The sequence below is a fragment of the Salmo salar genome, chromosome 07, assembly GCF_965601325.2.
Source record: "Salmo salar chromosome 07, fSalSal1, whole genome shotgun sequence".
NCBI lineage: Eukaryota > Metazoa > Chordata > Actinopteri > Salmoniformes > Salmonidae > Salmo > Salmo salar.
In genome coordinates, this window is record NC_138297.1 from 72539712 (window position 1) to 72563460 (window position 23749).

The 23749-nt window shown below is 46.4% G+C and overlaps 1 protein-coding gene across 5 annotated transcripts in view; it reads left to right on the top strand.

Annotated features, from left to right (window-relative positions):
- Positions 1-23749, top strand: part of LOC106591484 (rho guanine nucleotide exchange factor 39) — a 107024-nt gene that overhangs the window by 14657 nt on the left and 68618 nt on the right. For all 5 annotated transcript variants that reach the window (XR_014392966.1, XR_014392967.1, XR_014392968.1 and 2 more), the window contains exons 4-5: positions 4543-4663; positions 22873-22991. Coding sequence is in view for 1 of the 5 variants with exons in the window: in XM_082978046.1 (XP_082834172.1) it covers positions 4543-4663; positions 22873-22991 (240 nt within the window). In the remaining 4 variants the exon portion in view is untranslated. The remainder of the gene's footprint in view (positions 1-4542; positions 4664-22872; positions 22992-23749) is intronic.

The following is a 23749-nucleotide window of genomic DNA, read 5'->3' on the forward strand; positions in this document are numbered from 1 at the left end:
TTTATAGTAGCTCTTCTATTGAGTCAGTGGGACGTCTTTATACTAGCTCTTCTATTGAGTCAGTGGGACGTCTTTATACTACCTCTTCTATTGAGTCAGTGGGACGTCTTTGTCGTAGCTCTTCTATTGAGTCAGTGGGACGTCTTTATACTAGCTCTTCTATTGAGTCAGTGGGACGTCTTTATACTAGCTCTTCTATTGAGTCAGTGGGACGTCTTTATAGTAGCTCTTCTATTGAGTCAGTGGGACGTCTTTGTCGTAGCTCTTCTATTGAGTCAGTGGGACGTCTTTATACTAGCTCTTCTATTGAGTCAGTGGATGAAGCATTATGGCTACTAGTGCTTTATATGGAACCAATGAGATCCATTTGTGGTCGACTGATATAGAGGAATGACAGTCTTTTCTGTCAGGTATCATGTCTATATCGTTGGGCATTGTGTGTGTGTGTGTGTGTGTGGTAAATGTAGGAAGGAAGGTATAACTCAGTTGACATCCAGTTTTTTTTATTTAAATTGACTTTACTCCAGGGGAACAACACTGCACACTAATCAGGAATTCCACTGTAATTAAACACAGCTGACTTCTATATTTCTATAGAAGTATTTACTGTGTTGATGATCCTCCCCATATCGTTCATCATTGTTTAGGCAGTTTATGAGGAGTTGTGACCAAGACAATGATGGTATGTAGATGACAGCTAATTATCCTCCTCCCTGCGCCACTGTAACAGGCTGTAATAACCAACCCTGAAGACAGCGTCACGTCACCCAGAGAAACTACAGCACAATCACTAAGCTATTTGAGAGATTGATATTCCTCCAAGGTGTGTCTGGGGAGTTTAATGAGGAGTAATGTGGTGTGATTGTAGTGTGATACAGATCAAACTATATCCAGGGTGACGGAAGTCCATCCTTTTAACTGTTGGAAACCTGAGACAAAGTTCTGCTTTGTTTTTTGTGTGTGTGTGATCAATAACTACTTCTCCTCTGTTCTCTTCCTCCCTTCTCTATTCTCCTCCTCCCTTCCACTCTCTATTCCCCTCCTCCCTTTCCTTCCCCTCTCCTCCTCCTCCCTTTCCTTCCCCTCTCCTCCCCCTTCCACTCTCTATTCCCCTCCTCCCTTTCCTTTCTTTCCTCTCCTCCTCCACCCTTCCCCGCTACTCTACTCTCCTCCCTTCCCCTCCTCCCTTCCACTCTCCTCTCCGATCTTCTCATTCCCTTCTTCCTGACAGCCACACTATTTAATCACCCTGAAAACAGTCTGGAAGTTGTAATTTGTAGTTTTATATTTATCATAATATCCTCTGGCTGTGAGAGGAGGGAAGAAACATGGTTTTTCTTGCCCTTTGCCCTCGTTAGCCCAACTCTCCTGGCTGTGTGTGTGTGTGTGTGTGTGTGTGTGTGTGTGTGTGTGTGTGTGTGTGTGTGTGTGTGTGTGTGTGTGTGTGTGTGTGTGTGTGTGTGTGTGTGTGTGTGTGTGTGTGTGTGTGTGTGTGTGTGTGTGTGTGTGTGTGTGTCTCTCTCTCTCTCTCTCTCTCTCTCTCTCCTGGCGTGTCTCTCTCTCTCTCTCTCGTGTGTCTGTGTGTGTGTGTGTGTGTGTGTGTGTGTCTCTCTCCTGGCTGTGTGTGTGTGTGTCTCTCTCCTGGTGTGTCTCTCTCTCTCTCTCTCTCCTGGCTGTGTGTGTGTCTCTCTCTCTCCTGGCTGTGTGTGTGTGTGTGTCTCTCTCCTGGCTGTGTGTGTGTCTCTCTCTCCTGGCTGTGTGTGTCTCCTGGCTGTGTGTGTGTGTGTGTGTGTCTTCTGATTACCAACAGGTCTACCTTGGCCCGATGCTTCATTACAATCTATTAAAATCAACTTCAGAGCTCCTTCTTCCAGCGATGTGAGGATGTAATGTCTCTGGGAGCATCATTAGACCAGGGCAGTCAGGCTTTATATGTCTAATTGTGAGCACTCTTTTTATTTATTCATGTTATTTTTCACTGTGGTGATCAGACGGTTCTATGTGGTAATATTTAGTGATGGGGGGGGGGGAGAGATCGACGCTGTTACAGATCACAATATTATTTTGGACGATGTTATAGTGATACTTTGAGTCCAAATATGGATTTGGCATCCTATTGATGGCGCTAGTCGACTACACCCACTATACCCACTATACCTATACCCACTACACCCACTATACCCACTTTACCACCTATACCTATACCCACTATACCACCTATACCTATACCCACTATACCACCTATACCTATACCCACTATACCACCTATACCCACTATACCACCTATACCTATACCCACTATACCTATACCCACTATACCACCTATACCTATACCCACTATACCACCTATACCTATACCCACTATACCTATACCCACTATACCACCTATACCTATACCCACTACACCCACTATACCACCTATACCCACTATACCACCTATACCTATACCCACTATACCTATACCCACTATGCCCACTATACCTATACCCACTATACCCACTACACCCACTATACCAATACCACCTATACCCACTATACCACCTACACCCACTATAACTATACCCACTATACCACCTACACCCACTATACCTATACCCACTACACCCACTATACCTATACCCACTATACCAATACCAACTATACCCACTATACCACCTACACCCACTATACCTATACCCGCTACACCCACTATACCTATACCACTATACCCACTATACCTATACCCACTACACCCACTATACCTATACCCACTATACCAATACCAACTATACCCACTATACCACCTACACCCACTATACCTATACCCGCTACACCCACTATACCTATACCACTATACCCACTATACCTATACCCACTATACCTATACCCACTATACCTATACCCACTATACCCACTATACCTATAACCACTATACCCACTATACCTATACCCACTATACCCACTATACCTATACCCACTATACCACCTATACCCACGATACCTATACACACTATACCCACTATACCACCTATACCCACTATACCCACGATACCTAATCCCACTATACCTATACCCACTATACCTATACACACTATACCACCTATACCCACTATACCCACTATACCTATACACACCATACCCACTATACCTATACCCACTATACCACCTATACCCACTATACCCACTATACCTATACACACTATACCCACTATACCACCTATACCCACTATACCACCTATACCCACTATACCACCTATGCCCACTATACCCACTACACCCACTATACCTACACCCACTATACCAATACCACCTATACCCACTACACCCACTATACCAATACCACCTATACCCACTATACCACCTACACCCACTATACCTATACCCACTATACCACCTACACCCAATATACCTATACCCACTATACCCACTATACCTATACCCACTATACCAATACCATCTATACCCACTATACCCACTATACCACCTACACCCACTATACCTATACCCGCTACACCCACTATACCACTATACCCACTATATCTATACCCACTATACCTATACCCACTATACCTATACCCACTATACCCACTATACCTATACCCACTATACCTATACCCACTATACCTATACCCACTATACCCACTATACCTATACCCACTATACCCACTATACCTATACACACTATACCTATACACACTATACCTATACACACTATACCCACTATACCTATACACACTATACCCACTATACCTATACCCACTATACCTATACCCACTATACCTATACCCACTATACCTATACCCACTATACCTATACCCAATATACCCACTATACCTATACCCACTATACCCACTATACCTATACACACTATACCTATACACACTATACCTATACACACTATACCCACTATACCTATACACACTATACCCACTATACCTATACACACTATACCTATACACACTATACCTATACACACTATACCCACTATACCTATACCCACTATACCCACTATACCACCTATACCCACTATACCACCTATACCCACTATACCCACTATACCTATACCCACTATACCTATACCCACTATGCCACCTATACCCGCTATACCTATACCCACTATACCTATACTTCCTATACCCACTATACCTATACCTCCTATACCCACTATACCTATACCACCTATACCCACTATACCTATACCCACTATACCTATACCTAATCACACTACACATAGAATCCGATTTACACATAGAATCCGATTTACACATAGAATCGGCACCGCACACAGAATCGGCACCGCACACAGAATCGGCACCGCACACAGAGTCGGATTTACATATAGAATCAGATCTACATATCATATCGGCACCTAAGTATTGTGAGAATATCGTACCGTGATGTTCATTGCAATATTTCTAGGGCAGGGAATTTCCAGGGACGTCACGATACGATATTTAGTTTAATGAGGAATAATGTGGTGTGTTATCTTGACTTGTTATCTTGCATGAGGATGTGTTGTTGATGATCATCATTGTTAATTGTCTCTCTCTCTACTCTGTGCAGGACGTTGTTGGTCCGTCTGGAGAACGGGGACTTTGGACGTGGATTTGATGACTTCTGTCCTCACCTCCACCACTACGTTACCTACATAGACAACATCCAGAACACCAACAAGGTCCTGGCGGTAAGAACACCACTTCTTATTATATCGTTGTGAACAACAACTCTCAGAACCCTGGTAGGTTCTGTGTTCCGGTAAGAACACCACTTCTTATTATATCGTTGTGAACAACAACTCTCAGAACCCTGGTAGGTTCTGTGTTCCGGTAAGAACACCACTTCTTATTATATCGTTGTGAACAACAACTCTCAGAACCCTGGTAGGTTCTGTGTTCCGGTAAGAACACCACTTCTTATTATATCGTTGTGAACAACAACTCTCAGAACCCTGGTAGGTTCTGTGTTCCGGTAAGAACACCACTTCTTATTATATCGTTGTGAACAACAACTCAGAACCCTGTTACCCAGACGCCTTCGAATACATGTCTCATCTCTCCTAGTTCATTTATCTAAAATGTAATGTTTATTTGAATAAATTGCTATTTGTGTGTTATAGCTGATCAATTACATGGACTGAGGGTGACCTCCATGTTGTAATCTAACACATGCATATAGTGTCAATATTTTTCATGAATATGTATTCAATATGTATCCTTGGAGATGCCTGGCAAAACAAAAACATTTGTCTGATTTGGGCCTATAGCGTTCAGAGCTGTCATACAGGACTGTATAAGACTATATAGACCAGCCCATACAGGACTGTATAAGACTATATAGACCACCCCATACAGGACTGTATAAGACTATATAGACCAGCCCATACAGGACTGTATAAGACTATATAGACCACCCCATACAGGACTGTATAAGACTATATAGACCAGCCCATACAGGACTGTATAAGACTATATAGACCACCCCATACAGGACTGTATAAGACTATATAGACCAGCCCATACAGGACTGTATAAGACTATATAGACCACCCCATACAGGACTGTATAAGACTATATAGACCACCCCATACAGGACTGTATAAGACTATATAGACCACCCCATACAGGACTGGTTAAGACTATATAGACTACCCCATACAGGACTGTATAAGACCATATAGACCACCCCATACAGGACTATATAGACCACCCCATACAGGACTGGTTAAGACTATCTAGACCACCCCATACAGGACTGGTTAAGATCGTATAGACCACCCCATACAGGACTGGTTAAGACTATCTAGACCACCCCATACAGGACTGGTTAAGATCGTATAGACCACCTCATACAGGACTGGTTAAGCCAGTAGTCTAATGACAGCTCCATATAGACCACCCCATACAGGACTGGTTAAGCCAGTAGTCTAATGACAGCTCCATATAGACCACCCTATACAGGACTGGTTAAGCCAGTAGTCTAATGACAGCTCCATATAGACCACCCCATACAGGACTGGTTAAGCCAGTAGTCTGACAGCTCCATATAGACCACCCCATACAGGACTGGTTAAACCAGTAGTCTAATGACAGCTCCATATAGACCACCCCATACAGGACTGGTTAAGCCAGTAGTCTGACAGCTCCATATAGACCACCCCATACAGGACTGGTTAAGCCAGTAGTCTAATGACAGCTCCATATAGACCACCCCATACAGGACTGGTTAAGCCAGTAGTCTGACAGCTCCATATAGACCACCCCATACAGGACTGGTTAAGCCAGTAGTCTGACAGCTCCATATAGACCACCCCATACAGGACTGGTTAAGCCAGTAGTCTAATGACAGCTCCATATAGACCACCCCATACAGGACTGGTTAAGCCAGTAGTCTAATGACAGCTCCATATAGACCACCCCATACAGGACTGGTTAAGCCAGTAGTCTAATGACAGCTCCATATAGACCACCCCATACAGGACTGGTTAAGCCAGTAGTCTAATGACAGCTCCATATAGACCACCCCATACAGGACTGGTTAAGCCAGTAGTCTAATGACAGCTCCATATAGACCACCTCATACAGGACTGGTTAAGACCAGTAGTCTAATGACAGCTCCATATAGACCACCCCATACAGGACTGGTTAAGCCAGTAGTCTAATGACAGCTCCATATAGACCACCCCATACAGGACTGGTTAAGCCAGTAGTCTAATGACAGCTCCATATAGACCACCCCATACAGGACTGGTTAAGCCAGTAGTCTAATGACAGCTCCATATAGACCACCCCATACAGGACTGGTTAAGCCAGTAGTCTGACAGCTCCATATAGACCACCCCATACAGGACTGGTTAAGCCAGTAGTCTAATGACAGCTCCATATAGACCACCCCATACAGGACTGGTTAAGCCAGTAGTCTAATGACAGCTCCATATAGACCACCCCATACAGGACTGGTTAAGCCAGTAGTCTAATGACAGCTCCATATAGACCACCCCATACAGGACTGGTTAAGCCAGTAGTCTAATGACAGCTCCATATAGACCACCCCATACAGGACTGGTTAAGCCAGTAGTCTGACAGCTCCATATAGACCACCCCATACAGGACTGGTTAAGCCAGTAGTCTAATGACAGCTCCATATAGACCACCCCATACAGGACTGGTTAAGCCAGTAGTCTAATGACAGCTCCATATAGACCACCCCATACAGGACTGGTTAAGCCAGTAGTCTAATGACAGCTCCATATAGACCACCCCATACAGGACTGGTTAAGCCAGTAGTCTAATGACAGCTCCATATAGACCACCCCATACAGGACTGGTTAAGCCAGTAGTCTAATGACAGCTCCATATAGACCACCCCATACAGGACTGGTTAAGCCAGTAGTCTAATGACAGCTCCATATAGACCACCCCATACAGGACTGGTTAAGACAGTAGTCTAATGACAGCTCCATATAGACCACCTCATACAGGACTGGTTAAGCCAGTAGTCTGACAGCTCCATATAGACCACCCCATACAGGACTGGTTAAGACAGTAGTCTAATGACAGCTCCATATAGACCACCTCATACAGGACTGGTTAAGCCAGTAGTCTGACAGCTCCATATAGACTACCCCATACAGGACTGGTTAAGCCAGTAGTCTAATGACAGCTCCATATAGACCACCCCATACAGGACTGGTTAAGCCAGTAGTCTGACAGCTCCATATAGACCACCTCATACAGGACTGGTTAAGCCAGTAGTCTAATGACAGCTCCATATAGACCACCCTATACAGGACTGGTTAAGCCAGTAGTCTAATGACAGCTCCATATAGACCACCCCATACAGGACTGGTTAAGCCAGTAGTCTAATGACAGCTCCATATAGACCACCCCATACAGGACTGGTTAAGCCAGTAGTCTGACAGCTCCATATAGACCACCTCATACAGGACTGGTTAAGCCAGTAGTCTAATGACAGCTCCATATAGACCACCCTATACAGGACTGGTTAAGCCAGTAGTCTAATGACAGCTCCATATAGACCACCCCATACAGGACTGGTTAAGCCAGTAGTCTAATGACAGCTCCATATAGACTACCCCATACAGGACTGGTTAAGCCAGTAGTCTAATGACAGCTCCATATAGACCATGTTTACCATGTTGAACCATCTGTTCCCAAAATGGCGTCCCCAGGTTGATTGGTGGATGACACCCACTCCTCTCCTCCTCGGCCCAAAGCCCAGCGCTCCTATTAGGAACATGGTTGTTCTTCTACCTCTCATTAAGGCTGTCTAGTGGTACAACCTCCGTCCCTCCGTCTCTGTCTCTCCATCATTAAGGCTGTCTAGTGGTACAACCTCCGTCCCTCCATCTCTGTCTCTCCATCATTAAGGCTGTCTAGTGGTACAACCTCCGTCCCTCCATCATTAAGGCTGTCTAGTGGTACAACCTCCGTCCCTCTGTCTCTCCATCATTAAGGCTGTCTAGTGGTACAACCTCCGTCCCTCCATCATTAAGGCTGTCTAGTGGTACAACCTCCGTCCCTCTGTCTCTCCATCATTAAGGCTGTCTAGTGGTCCAACCTCCGTCCCTCTGTCTCTCCATCATTAAGGCTGTCTAGTGGTACAACCTCCGTCCCTCCGTCTCTCCATCATTAAGGCTGTCTAGTGGTCCAACCTCCGTCCCTCTGTCTCTGTCTCTCCATCATTAAGGCTGTCTAGTGGTACAACCTCCGTCCCTCTGTCTCTCCATCATTAAGGCTGTCTAGTGGTACAACCTCCGTCCCTCTGTCTCTCCATCATTAAGGCTGTCTAGTGGTACAACCTCCGTCCCTCTGTCTCTCCATCATTAAGGCTGTCTAGTGGTCCAACCTCCGTCCCTCCGTCTCTGTCTCTCCATCATTAAGGCTGTCTAGTGGTTCAACCTCCGTCCCTCCATCATTAAGGCTGTCTAGTGGTCCAACCTCCGTCCCTCTGTCTCTGTCTCTCCATCATTAAGGCTGTCTAGTGGTACAACCTCCGTCCCTCTGTCCCTCCATCATTAAGGCTGTCTAGTGGTCCAACCTCCGTCCCTCTGTCTCTCCATCATTAAGGCTGTCTAGTGGTCCAACCTCCGTCCCTCCATCATTAAGGCTGTCTAGTGGTACAACCTCCGTCCCTCCATCATTAAGGCTGTCTAGTGGTTCAACCTCCGTCCCTCTGTCTCTCCATCATTAAGGCTGTCTAGTGGTACAACCTCCGTCCCTCTGTCTCTCCATCATTAAGGCTGTCTAGTGGTACAACCTCCGTCCCTCCATCATTAAGGCTGTCTAGTGGTTCAACCTCCGTCCCTCTGTCTCTCCATCATTAAGGCTGTCTAGTGGTACAACCTCCGTCCCTCCATCATTAAGGCTGTCTAGTGGTACAACCTCCGTCCCTCCATCATTAAGGCTGTCTAGTGGTACAACCTCCGTCCCTCCATCATTAAGGCTGTCTAGTGGTTCAACCTCCGTCCCTCTGTCTCTCCATCATTAAGGCTGTCTAGTGGTACAACCTCCGTCCCTCTGTCTCTCCATCATTAAGGCTGTCTAGTGGTTCAACCTCCGTCCCTCTGTCTCTCCATCATTAAGGCTGTCTAGTGGTACAACCTCCGTCCCTCTGTCTCTCCATCATTAAGGCTGTCTAGTGGTACAACCTCCGTCCCTCTGTCTCTCCATCATTAAGGCTGTCTAGTGGTACAACCTCCGTCCCTCTGTCTCTCCATCATTAAGGCTGTCTAGTGGTACAACCTCCGTCCCTCCGTCTCTCCATCATTAAGGCTGTCTAGTGGTTCAACCTCCGTCGCTCTGTCTCTCCATCATTAAGGCTGTCTAGTGGTACAACCTCCGTCCCTCCGTCCCTCCATCATTAAGGCTGTCTAGTGGTTCAACCTCCGTCGCTCTGTCTCTCCATCATTAAGGCTGTCTAGTGGTTCAACCTCCGTCCCTCTGTCTCTCCATCATTAAGTCTGTCTAGTGGTACAACCTCCGTCCCTCCGTCCCTCCATCATTAAGGCTGTCTAGTGGTACAACCTCCGTCCCTCCGTCTCTGTCTCTCCATCATTAAGGCTGTCTAGTGGTTCAACCTCCGTCCCTCCATCATTAAGGCTGTCTAGTGGTTCAACCTCCGTCCATCTGTCTCTCCATCATTAAGGCTGTCTAGTGGTTCAACCTCCGTCCCTCTGTCTCTCCATCATTAAGGCTGTATAGTGGTCCAACCTCCGTCCCTCTGTCTCTCCATCATTAAGGCTGTCTAGTGGTCCAACCTCCGTCCCTCTGTCTCTCCATCATTAAGGCTGTCTAGTGGTCCAACCTCCGTCGCTCTGTCTCTCCACCATTAAGGCTGTCTTAAGTGTTACAGCATCCCTCCATCATTTGGCACTAAAAAGGTGCGATGGGGATAGTATCTGTGCTAATTATCCCTGTAGCTCATAAAGCACCTGTACCTGTATCAGCAGCATGGATAAAGTACCTCACTGAGGTCTGATAATATGGAGGAAATGAAATGATCTGGCATTATGCCTGATAGATTACACACTACCACTGGAAACACCTTGCTTCACTGTCTACTGACATGCCTCAATGTTATGTCTGATTTAATGATGTTGTTCTGTAGGTCTGAGGACAGAAACACGTCTGGTTAATGACGTCGGTCTGAGGACAGAAACACGTCTGGTTAATGACGTCGGGTCTGAGGACAGAAACACGTCTGGTTAATGACGTCGGTCTGAGGACGGAAACACGTCTGGTTAATGACGTCGGGTCTGAGGACGGAAACACGTCTGGTTAATGACGTCGGTCTGAGGACGGAAACACGTCTGGTTAATGACGTCGGTCTGAGGACGGAAACACGTCTGGTTAATGACGTCGGGTCTGAGGACGGAAACACGTCTGGTTAATGACGTCGGTCTGAGGACGGAAACACGTCTGGTTAATGACGTCGGTCTGAGGACGGAAACACGTCTGGTTAATGACGTCGGGTCTGAGGACGGAAACACGTCTGGTTAATGACGTCGGTCTGAGGACGGAAACACGTCTGGTTAATGACGTCGGGTCTGAGGACAGAAACACGTCTGGTTAATGACGTCGGGTCTGAGGACAGAAACACGTCTGGTTAATGACGTCGGGTCTGAGGACGGAAACACGTCTGGTTAATGACGTCGGGTCTGAGGACGGAAACACGTCTGGTTAATGACGTCGGGTCTGAGGACGGAAACACGTCTGGTTAATGACGTCGGGTCTGAGGACGGAAACACGTCTGGTTAATGACGTCGGGTCTGAGGACGGAAACACGTCTGGTTAATGACGTCGGTCTGAGGACGGAAACACGTCTGGTTAATGACGTCGGTCTGAGGACGGAAACACGTCTGGTTAATGACGTCGGGTCTGAGGACGGAAACACGTCGGGTTAATGACGTCGGTCTGAGGACGGAAACACGTCTGGTTAATGACGTCGGTCTGAGGACGGAAACACGTCTGGTTAATGACGTCGGTCTGAGGACGGAAACACGTCTGGTTAATGACGTCGGGTCTGAGGACGGAAACACGTCTGGTTAATGACGTCGGGTCTGAGGACGGAAACACGTCTGGTTAATGACGTCGGGTCTGAGGACGGAAACACGTCTGGTTAATGACGTCGGGTCTGAGGACGGAAACACGTCTGGTTAATGACGTCGGTCTGAGGACGGAAACACGTCTGGTTAATGACGTCGGGTCTGAGGACGGAAACACGTCTGGTTAATGACGTCGGGTCTGAGGACAGAAACACGTCTGGTTAATGACGTCGGGTCTGAGGACAGAAACACGTCTGGTTAATGACGTCGGGTCTGAGGACAGAAACACGTCTGGTTAATGACGTCGGGTCTGAGGACAGAAACACGTCTGGTTAATGACGTCGGGTCTGAGGACAGAAACACGTCTGGTTAATGACGTCGGGTCTGAGGACAGAAACACGTCTGGTTAATGACGTCGGTCTGAGGACGGAAACACGTCTGGTTAATGACGTCGGTCTGAGGACGGAAACACGTCTGGTTAATGACGTCGGTCTGAGGACAGAAACACGTCTGGTTAATGACGTCGGGTCTGAGGACAGAAACACGTCTGGTTAATGACGTCGGGTCTGAGGACAGAAACACACGTCTGGTTAATGACGTCGGGTCTGAGGACGGAAACACGTTTGTTGTGCCTTTTTATTTAGCCTTGTTCGTTTGGCCAGACCAAAAGTAGTGCACTGAATAGGGTGCAGCCAGATTTGCTTCACTTAAAGAAGTGTAGATCCGTGGAAAAATCTGTCCTTGAGCAAGGCACTGAACCCTAATTTGCTCTAGGGGTGCTGTACTACTGTGACTGACCCTGTAAAACAACACATTACACTGCACCTATCATACCACTATGACTGACCCTGTACAAGAACACCTATCATACCACTATGGCTGACCCTGTAAAACAACACCTATCATACCACTATGACTGACCCTGTAAAACAACACCTATCATACTACTATGACTGACCCTGTAAAACAACACCTATCATACTACTATGACTGACCCTGTAAAACAACACCTATCATACCACTATGACTGACCCTGTAAAACAACACCTATCATACTACAATGGTTGACCCTGTACAACAACACCTATCATACTACAATGGCTGACCCTGTAAAACAACACCTATCATATTACAATGGCTGACCCTGTAAAACAACACCTATCATATTACAATGGCTGACCCTGTAAAACAACACCTATCATACTACAATGGCTGACCCTGTAAAACAACACCTATCATACTACTGTGTCTGACCCTGTAAAACAACACCTATCATACTACAATGGCTGACCCTGTAAAACAACACCTATCATACTACTGTGTCTGACCCTGTAAAACAACACCTATCATACTACTATGACTGACCCTGTAAAACAACACCTATCATACTACTATGACTGACCCTGTAAAACAACACCTATCATACTACTATGGCTGACCCTGTAAAACAACACCTATCATACTACAATGGCTGACCCTGTAAAACAACACCTATCATACTACTATGGCTGACCCTGTAAAACAACACCTATCATACTACTATGGCTGACCCTGTACAAGAACACCTATCATACTACTATGGCTGACCCTGTAAAACAACACATTTCATTGCACCCATCTGGTGTCAGGTTAGGCAACTACACATCTGCCACGCTGATCCTCAACACAGGGGCTCCTCAGGGATGCATGCTTAGTCCCCTCCTGTACTGCCTGTTCACCTACGACTGCGTGGCCAAGCACGACTCCAACACCATCGTTAAGTTTGCTGACGTCACAACAGTGGTAGGCCTGATCAACGGCAATAATGAGCCAGCCTATAGGGAGGAGGTCAGAGACCTGACCGTGTGGTGAAAGGACAACAACATCTCCCTCAACCTGATTAACACTGAGGAGATGATTGTGGACTACAGGAAAAGGAGGACTGAGCACGCCCCCATTCTCATCGACGGGGCTGTAGTGGAGCAGGTTGAGAATATCAAGTTCCTTGGTGTCCACATCACCAACAAACTATTATGGTCCAAACACCAAGACAGTCGTGAAGAGGGCACAACAGAACCTATTCCCCCTGAGGAGACTGAAAAGATTTGGCATGGGTCCTTAGATCCTCAAAAGGTTCTACAGCTGCACCATCGAGAGCATCCTGACCGATTGCATCACCGCCTGGTATGGCAACTGCTCAGCCTCAGACCGTAAGGCACTACAGAGGGTAGTGCGTATGGCTGAGTACATCACTGGGGCCAAACTTCCTGCCATCCAGGACCTGTATACTAGGCAATGTCAGAAAAAGGCACAAAAAATTGTCAGTCTCCAGTCACCCAAGTTATAGACTGTTCTCTCTGCTACCGCACGGCAAGCGGTACCGGAGCACCAAGTCTAGGACCAAAAGGCTCCTTAACAGCTTCTACCCCCCAAGCCATAAGACTGCTGAACAATTAATCAAATGGCCACCGGACTATTTACATTGACCCCCCCCCCCCCCCCCTTTGTTTTTACACTGTTGCTACTCACTGTTTATTATCTATGCATAGTCACGTCACCCCCACCTACATGTACAAATTACCTCAACTAACCTCTACCCCCTGTATATAGCCTCATTATTGTTATTTTATTGTTACTTTTTTAAATTTATTTTTTTAACTTTTGTTTATTTGATAACTATTTTCTTGACCTGTTGGTTAAGGGCTTGTAAGCAAGCATTTCACGTTGTTAGGTCAAGCCTAAATATGTTCAGGATTAAAAATGTGCTTAACATATCGCAAAGTTAGTTGCATGGACTCATTCCTTGTTCAATAATAGAGGTTAACATGGTTGCTGAATGACTATCCCATCTCTGTACCCCACACATTATCTGTAAAGTCCCTCAATTCAGGAGTGAATTTTAAGCCCAGATTCAACCACAAATACCAAGGTTAATGCCTCGCAAGGAAGGGCACTGATTGGTAGATCAACAAAAAAAAAAATATATATATTTTTTTAAATCAGATGCTGAATAATCCTTTGAGCATGGGGAAGTTGTTAATTAGGCTTCTGGATGGAAACCGCTCATCGATATGGCCTTGTGCCTGATGGTTATTATAAAACAGTAGTTTTACACAGTATAATGGTTATTATAACAGTTTACACAGTATAATGGTTATTATAAAACAGTAGTTTTACACAGTATAATGGTTATTATAACACAGTTTACACAGTATAATGGTTATTATAAAACAGCAAGAAGAGGCCGAGAGGCAGCGGCCAAACAATTTTTTTGGGGGGGGCACATGGGTAGATTGGCGAAGGCGAGGTTAAGACCTGAGCCAACTCCCCGTGCTTACCGTGGGGAGCGAGTGACGGTAGAAGCACCGTGTTATGCGGTGGTGCGCACGGTGTCGCCCATGCGCACTCACAGCTCGGTGCAAGCTCCTCACCGTTGCCGTGCTAGAGTTGGCCGGCAGCCAGGGAGAAGTGCACCGGTTCAACGTATATCTGGTCTCCGGTGCGTCTCCTCGGCCCAGCTTATCCTGCGCCTGCTCTACGCACGGTAACCCCAGTTCACCAGCTCTACGCACGGTAACCCCAGTTCACCAGCTCTACGCACGGTAACCCCAGTTCGCCAGCTCTACGCACGGTAACCCCAGTTCGCCAGCTCTACGCACGGTAACCCCAGTTCGCCAGCTCAACCCAGTGTGGCCTATTCCAGCTCCCCGCCCTTGCTGGGCTATGGTTAAGATCGAGCCAGGACGGGTTGTGCCAGCCCTAAGCGCCAGACCTCCAGTGCGCCTCCAAGGCCCAGTGTACCCTGTGCCTGCTCCGCGCACTCTCCCTCCAGTGCGCCACCATAGCCCAGTACGTCCTGTGCCTGCTCCTCGCACTCTTCATCCAGTACGCCTCCATAGCCCAGTACGGCCTGTGTCTGCTTTGAGCACGCGGCCCTCAGTGCGTCTCCCCAGTCTGGTGAGACCGGTTCCAGCTCCCCGTAGGAAGCCTCCAGTGATGATCAATGGTCCGAAGCCTCCAGTGATAAACCATGGCACGAAGCCTCCAGTGATGATCCATGGCACGAAGCCTCCAGTGATGATCCATGGCACGAAGCCTCCAGTGATGATCCATGGCACGAAGCCTCCAGTGATGATCCATGGCACGGAGCCTGTAGTGATGATCCATGGCACGGAGCCTGTAGTGATGATCCATGGCCCTGAGCCTGTAGGGATGATCCATGGCCCGGAGCCTCCAGGGATGATCCATGGCCCGGAGCCTCCAGGGATGATCCATGGCCCGGAGCCTCCAGGGATGATCCATGGCCCGGAGCCTCCAGGGATGATCCATGGCCCGGAGCCTCCAGGGATGATCCATGGCCCGGAGCCTCCAGGGATGATCCATGGCCCGGAGCCTCCAGGGATGATCCATGGCCCGGAGCCTCCAGGGATGATCCATGGCCCGGAGCCTCCAGGGATGATCCATGGCCCGGAGCCTCCAGGGATGATCCATGGCCCGGGGCCTCCAGGGATGATCCATGGCCCGGGGCCTCCAGGGATGATCCATGGCCCGGGGCCTCCAGGGATGATCCATGGCACGGGGCCTCCAGGGATGATCCATGGCACGGGGCCTCCAGGGATGATCCATGGCACGGGGCCTCCAGGGATGATCCATGGCACGGAGCCTGCAGCGACGGTCGGCAGCGCATAACCTCTGGTAATGATCCACAGGTCAGGGTTCCAGAAGCAGAGGGATCTGTGGGCAAAACGGGGGCTACGCCCGGAGCCGGAGCCACCTCTGTAGCTGGAGGATTGGCGGAGGGTCTGGGTGTAGCACAGGAGCCAGTCGGGGTCTGCACCTTTGGGGGGGGGGGGGGGGGTACTGTCACGTCCTGACCAGTGAAAGAGGTAATTTGCCATAGAGTGGTCAGGGCTTGTTTTGTAGGTATTTTGAGTTTTCTGTTTCTATGTGGGATTGTTCTAGTTATCATTTTCTATGTGTTGGTTTTCATGTTCGGCCGGGTATGGTTTCCAATCAGAGGCAGGTGTCTTTCGTTGTCTCTGATTGGAAGCCATACTTAGGCAGCCTGTTTTTCCTTTGGCGTTGTGGGTAGTTGTTTTCCATTTTGTCTGAGTACCTTATGGAACTGCTGGCTGTCGTTTTGTTATTTTGTTTAAGTGTTCTCATCAAATAAAGTAAGAATGAGCACTCTACACGCTGCGCCTTGGTCCCCTTTCATCGACCGCTGTGACAGTTGTACAAACTCCACAATACTCACCTAAATGACAGAGGGGAGAGAAGGATGCCTGTACAGAATAAACATATTCCAAAACATGCATTCTATTTGCAATAAGGCACTTAAAGTACCAGTCAAACGTTTGGACACCTACTCATTCAAGGGTTTTTCTTTTATGTTTTACTATTGTCTACATTGTAGATTAATAGTGAAGACATCAAAATGATGAACTAACACATATGGAATCATGTAGTAACCAAAACAGTGTTAAAGTATTCAAAATATATTTGAGATTCTTCAAAGTAGCCACCCTTTGTCTTGATGACAGCTTTGCACACACTTGGCATTCTGTCAACCAGCTTCATGAGGAATTGAGTTCCCACATATGCTGAGCACTTGTTGGCTGCGTTTCCTTCACTCTGCGGTCCAACTCATCCCAAACCATCTCAATTGGGTTGAGGTTGGGTGATTTTGGAGGCCAGGTTAAATAGCCCTTACACAGCCAGGAGATGTGTTGGGCATTGTCCTGTTGAAAAATAAATGATAGTCCCACTAAGCGCAAACCAGATGGGATGGTGTATCACTGCAGAACGCTGTGTTAACCATGCTGGTTAAGTGTGCCTTGAATTCTAAATACATCAGACAGTATCACCAGCAAAGCACCATTACACTTCCTCCTCCATGCTTCACGGTGGGAACCACAAATGCATAGATCATCTGTTCACCTTCTCTGCATCCCACAAAGACACGGCGGTTGGAACCAAAAATCTCAAATTTTGACTCATCAGACCAAAGGACAAATTTCATCCGGTCTAATGTCCATTGCTCGTGTTTCTTGGCTCAAGCAAGTATCTTCTTCTTATTGGTGTCCTTTAGTAGTGGTTTCTTTGCAGCAATTCAACCATGAAGTCCTGATTCAGCAGCATACCACCCTGCATCCCACTGCTGGGAAACCAGATGCTGCTGGATGTGGTGTTGGAGAGCCAGTAGGATGCACTCTTTCCTCTGGTCTAAAAAATATCCCAATGCCCCAGGGCAGTGATTGGGGACACTGCCCTGTGTAGGGTGCCGTCTTTCGGATGGGACGTTAAACGGGTGTCCTGACTCTCTGAGGTCATTAAAGATCCCATTGCACTTATCGTAAGAGTAGGGGTGTTAACCCCGGTGTCCTGGCTAAATTCCCAATCTGGCCCTGATACCATCACGGCCACCTAATCATCCCCAGTTTACAATTGGCTCATTCATCCACCACCTCTCCCCTGAAACTATTCCCCAGGTCGTTGCTGTAAATGAGAATGTGTTCTCAGTCAACTTACCTGGTAAAATAAAGGTAAAAAAATTAAAATTCACGCAGTGTCCTCTGAACAGTTGATGTTGAGATGTGTCTGTTACTTGAACTCTGTGAAGCATTTATTTGGGCTGCAATTTGAGGTGCAGCAGAGGTAACTCTGGGTCTTCCTTTCCTGTGGCGGTCCTCATGAGAGCCAGTTTCATCACAGAGCTTGATGGTTTTTGCGACTGCACCTGAAGAAACTTTCAAAGTTCTTGAAATGTTGACTGACCTTCATGTCTTAAAGTAATGATGGACTGTCGTTTCTCTTTGCTTATTTGAGCTGTTGTTGCCATAATATGGACTTGGTCTTTTACCAAATAGGGCTATCTTCTGTATACTACCCCTACCTTGTCACAACACAACTGATTGGCTCAGACGCATTAAGAAGGAAAGCTATTCCACAAATGAGCTTTTAAGAAGACACCTGTTAATTGAAAGGCATTCCTGGTGACTACCTCATGAAGCTGGTTGAGAGAATGCCAAGCGAGTGCAAAGCTGTCAAGGCAAAGGGTGACTACTTTGAAGAATCTCAAATATAAAATATATTTCGATATTTATTTTTTTAAATGCTTTGGTTACTATATGATTCCATATGTGTTCATTGTTTTTATGTCTTCCCTATTATTCTACAATGTAGAAAATAGAATCAATTAAGAAAAATCCTTGAGTGAGGTGTGTCCAAACTTTTGACTGGTACTGTAAGTAATACTGGGAAGAAAAAAAAACTGCATCATGTTATGGGTATGCTTATCATCTGAAGGGTGTTTCTTAGGATAAAAAGAAATGGAATACAGCTATAAGCACAGGAAATATCCTAGAGGAAAACCTGGTTCAGTCTGCTTTCCAACAGACACTGGGAGACATTCATCTTTCATCAGGACAATAACCATAAAACATGAGGCCAAATCTACACTGGAGTTGTTTACCAAGACGTCATTGAATGTTCCTGAGTGGCCTAGTTACAGTTTGAATTGAAATCGGCTTGAAAATCTATTGCAAGACTTGAAAATGGCTGTCTAGCAATGATCAACAACCAACTTGACAGAGCTTGAATCATTTTTTTTTAAAGAATAATGGACAAATATTGTACAATCCATGTGTACAAAGCTCTTAGAGATTTGCCCAAAAAGACTCACAGCTGTAATCGCTGCCTAATGTGTTTATACAAAGTGTTGACTCGGGTGTGAATACTTATGTAAATTATATTTCTGTATTTCATTTTCAATACATTTGCAACAATTTCTAAAAACATGTTTTTCATTTTTGTCATTATCTGGTATTGTGTGTAAGTGGGTGTGTGAATCTGTTTTCAATTCAGACTATAACACAACACAATGTGGAATAAGTCAAGGGGTATGAATACTTTCAGAAGGCACTGTTTTTATCACCTCAGCCTAAGTGATGCACCGCCGTTAACACGCTAACGAGTCTCTAACACGCTAATAACACACAGCCCCATGTTTCAGCAATTACAGGCGTGTTAGCTATGTAGACCCGGTGGAGGAATCAATTCCAACTCCCCTGCTCTGTTCCTAATCAATGAGATCAGTCAATGGTCTATCTGCAGACAGACTCATCCTTCCTCTTAACCAAAGACATTCATATCACTGCAGCTGTCGGCTCCGTGCAGGGTTAACCACAGGTAACCAACCACAGGTGACCGACCACAGGTGACCGACCACAGGTGACCGACCACAGGTGACCGACCACAGGTGACCGACCACAGGTGACCAACCACAGGTAACTAGGAGAGGATGCTAGGTAGGTAGAGATGCCGTGGCTCTGCAGTAAGCAGTATTTTAGTTGTGAGGTCTTCCCTCACAGAGATGTTCGCTCCATAGTGTTGAAATGTTCGTTTCTGATTTCACCCTCTTGTTCATCAGTGATTCCTCTCACGGTGAGCTCATCATCGCAGTGTAAACACACACCCCTTTTACCCGGTACAACTCAGTGTAAACACACCAAATTCCCTTTTCTCCGCTTGGTTTTTCCAGGTTTTTGGCTCTCAGAATCATTAAAACATTTTTTTTATAGAAAAACACAAATGGATATTTTTAAGTCCACAACAATGTTTAAACCACATCAGGAGACCGTTTTTTAGGTCTTGGAAATATTGAAGAAATTTCCATTTTTGGGGGGGGGGATGTAGTTACCCTTTAATTCTAGTGTGCACCGGGAAGAGGCTGTTGATTGGTTAAGAGGTGTTGTTGTGGTCAGTGTGCACCAGGAAGAGGCTGTTGATTGGTTAAGAGGTGTTGTTGTGGTCAGTGTGCACCAGGAAGAGGCTGTTGATTGGTTAAGAGGTGTTGTTGTGGTCAGTGTGCACCAGGAAGAGACTGTTGATTGGTTAAGAGGTGTTGTTGTGGTCAGTGTGCACCAGGAAGAGACTGTTGATTGGTTAAGAGGTGTTGTTGTGGTCAATGTGCACCAGGAAGAGACTGTTGATTGGTTAAGAGGTGTTGTTGTGGTCAGTGTGCACCAGGAAGAGACTGTTGATTGATTGAGGTGTTGCTGTGGTCAGTGCTATCTGGGATCCTTGGGATGTCCCTACCCTAAACCGTAGCCTTAACCCTTTATTTTATTGAACCTTTATTTAACTAGGCAAGTCAGTTAAGAACAAACCCGGACGACGCTGGGTCAATTTTGCTCCCCACTATGGTACTCCCAATAACGGCCGGTTGTGATACAGCCCGGAATCGAACCAGGGTCTATAGTGAAGCCTCTAGCACTGAGATGCAGTGCCTTAGAGCGCAGCGCCACTTGGGAACCCTTTCCCTAACCATAACCCTTACCTTAACGCTTACCGTAACCGTTTTTAAATTTCAACGCGGTAAGGAGGTCCCAAGGATCCCAGATAGCACGGACTGTGTTGCTGTTGTGCTCCTGTGATTGCAGAGTTTGCGGAAAAAAATGGCCACTGGATGAATGCAAATAATCATGATCCCATTCTGCCAGCTAGGCTACTTTTGTAGTTAACATTTTAATTGAGCCTTTCCTGCTCTACCAGAATACTGGTGTCATTAACATTATCGCTAACGGCTGTTACACACACACAGGCAGGGGAATTCCTGTGGCGTTTCAGAAAGCTGCATGAAAACACCAATCCCTGATGCATTATGGTCATGTCTTATGGTTCACCGGGAAGAAAGTTCAATAGATTTTTTTAAAATATTATTGAGTTGCGTTTTAATGTCTGGATTCTGTCCGCGTTTTCCGCAAACGCAAATTTTCTTGGGCCCTACAAGCAGCCATGCTAGTTTTGATGGCTGACAAGATTAGTCTCTCTTTCTGCTGTCATATTGTTGACACTCATGTTGACATGATTTACCCGTGCATATTTAATGAGAGCGTGCTCAAACACACACACACACACACGCTCACACACACACACACACATTGTCACTCTCACACACAGACTTCCCCCTCCACCCTGACTGCCAACCCAGAGAGGTAATGACTGACATAAAGGTGATTGGTGTTGGGGGGAGTACACAGACAGACATCGACAGACGCTACACAGACAGACAGCGATTGGGGCCAGACAGCGACAGGGGCCACACGGCCAGACAGCGACAGGGGCCAGACGGGCCACACGGCCAGACAGCGACAGGGGCCACACGGCCAGACGGGCCACACGGCCAGACAGCGACAGGGGCCACACGGCCAGGCAGCGACAGGGGCCACAAAGAGAGATGGCGATATGTGTGATGAGACAGGCTGCTGTTAAAACAGTCTCAGGACAGGATTCTATCGATTGTGGACAGTTGTTCTGGTTGCTGCTTTCACAAGTGTTTTTGATGTTCACAGCAGCTCACCCTCGTTGGAGGGAGTTGACATGCCCTTGATTTAGAAACTGACTGTCCTGTGGCATGTTCTGTTCTGAGAGGTCACCTCTGTCAAACTCTTCGCTCTCCTCTGTTAGTGGTGTCTGTTCTCTGCCTCGCTCCGGAGCGGTGGGGCCAGGGGTAAGAGCGCCGCCCAGCTCCGGTGCTGTAGTGGAGGACTCAGGGTGATTATTAAATGATGTCTGTTCTCTGTCCTCAGCTCCAGGTAAAGATCTGTTAGTGGAGGACTCAGGGTGATTATTAAATGATGTCTGTTCTCTGTCCTCAGCTCCAGGTAAAGATCTGTTAGTGGAGGACTCAGGGTGATTATTAAATGATGTCTGTTCTCTGTCCTCAGCTCCAGGTAAAGATCTGTTAGTGGAGGACTCAGGGTGATTATTAAATGATGTCTGTTCTCTGTCCTCAGCTCCAGGTAAAGATCTGTTAGTGGAGGACTCAGGGTGATTATTAAATGATGTCTGTTCTCTGTCCTCAGCTCCAGGTAAAGATCTGTTAGTGGAGGACTCAGGGTGATTATTAAATGATGTCTGTTCTCTGTCCTCAGCTCCAGGTAAAGATCTGTTAGTGGAGGACTCAGGGTGATTATTAAATGATGTCTGTTCTCTGTCCTCAGCTCCAGGTAAAGATCTGTTAGTGGAGGACTCAGGGTGATTATTAAATGATGTCTGTTCTCTGTCCTCAGCTCCAGGTAAAGATCTGTTAGTGGAGGACTCAGGGTGATTATTAAATGATGTCTGTTCTCTGTCCTCAGCTCCAGGTAAAGATCTGTTAGTGGAGGACTCAGGGTGATTATTAAATGATGTCTGTTCTCGGTCCTCAGCTCCAGGTAAAGATCTGTTAGTGGAGGACTCAGGGTGATTATTAAATGATGTCTGTTCTCGGTCCTCAGCTCCAGGTAAAGATCTGTTAGTGGAGGACTCAGGGTGATTATTAAATGATGTCTGTTCTCGGTCCTCAGCTCCAGGTAAAGAAGAACAAGGCCTTTAGAAGGTTTAAGAAGCTCCAGGAGTCCAGACCAGAGTTCCACAACTGTAAACTAGAGGACCTGCTCCCACTGCCCATCCAGCGCATCCAGCAGTATGTTACTGTTTCACTACACCTTATACACCCCATCTAACAGTATGTTACCCTGTTTCACTACACCTTATACACCCCATCTAACAGTATGTTACTGTTTCCATACACCTTATACACCCCATCTAACAGTATGTTACCCTGTTTCACTACACCTTATACACCCCATCTAACAGTATGTTACCCTGTTTCCATACACCTTATACACCCCATCTAACAGTATGTTACTGTTTCCATACACCTTATACACCCCATCTAACAGTATGTTACTCTGTTTCACTACACCTTATACACCCCATCTAACAGTATGTTACCCTGTTTCACTACACCTTATACACCCCATCCAGCAGTATGTTACTGTTTCCACTACACCTTATACACCCCATCTAACAGTATGTTACCCTGTTTCACTACACCTTATACACCCCATCTAACAGTATGTTACCCTGTTTCACTACACCTTATACACCCCATCTAACAGTATGTTACCCTGTTTCCACTACACCTTATACACCCCATCTAACAGTATGTTACTCTGTTTCACTACACCTTACACACCCCATCTAACAGTATGTTACCCTGTTTCACTACACCTTACACACCCCATCTAACAGTATGTTACTGTTTCACTACACCTTATACACCCCATCTAACAGTATGTTACTCTGTTTCACTACACCTTATACACCCCATCTAACAGTATGTTACCCTGTTTCACTACACCTTACACACCCCATCTAACAGTATGTTACCCTGTTTCA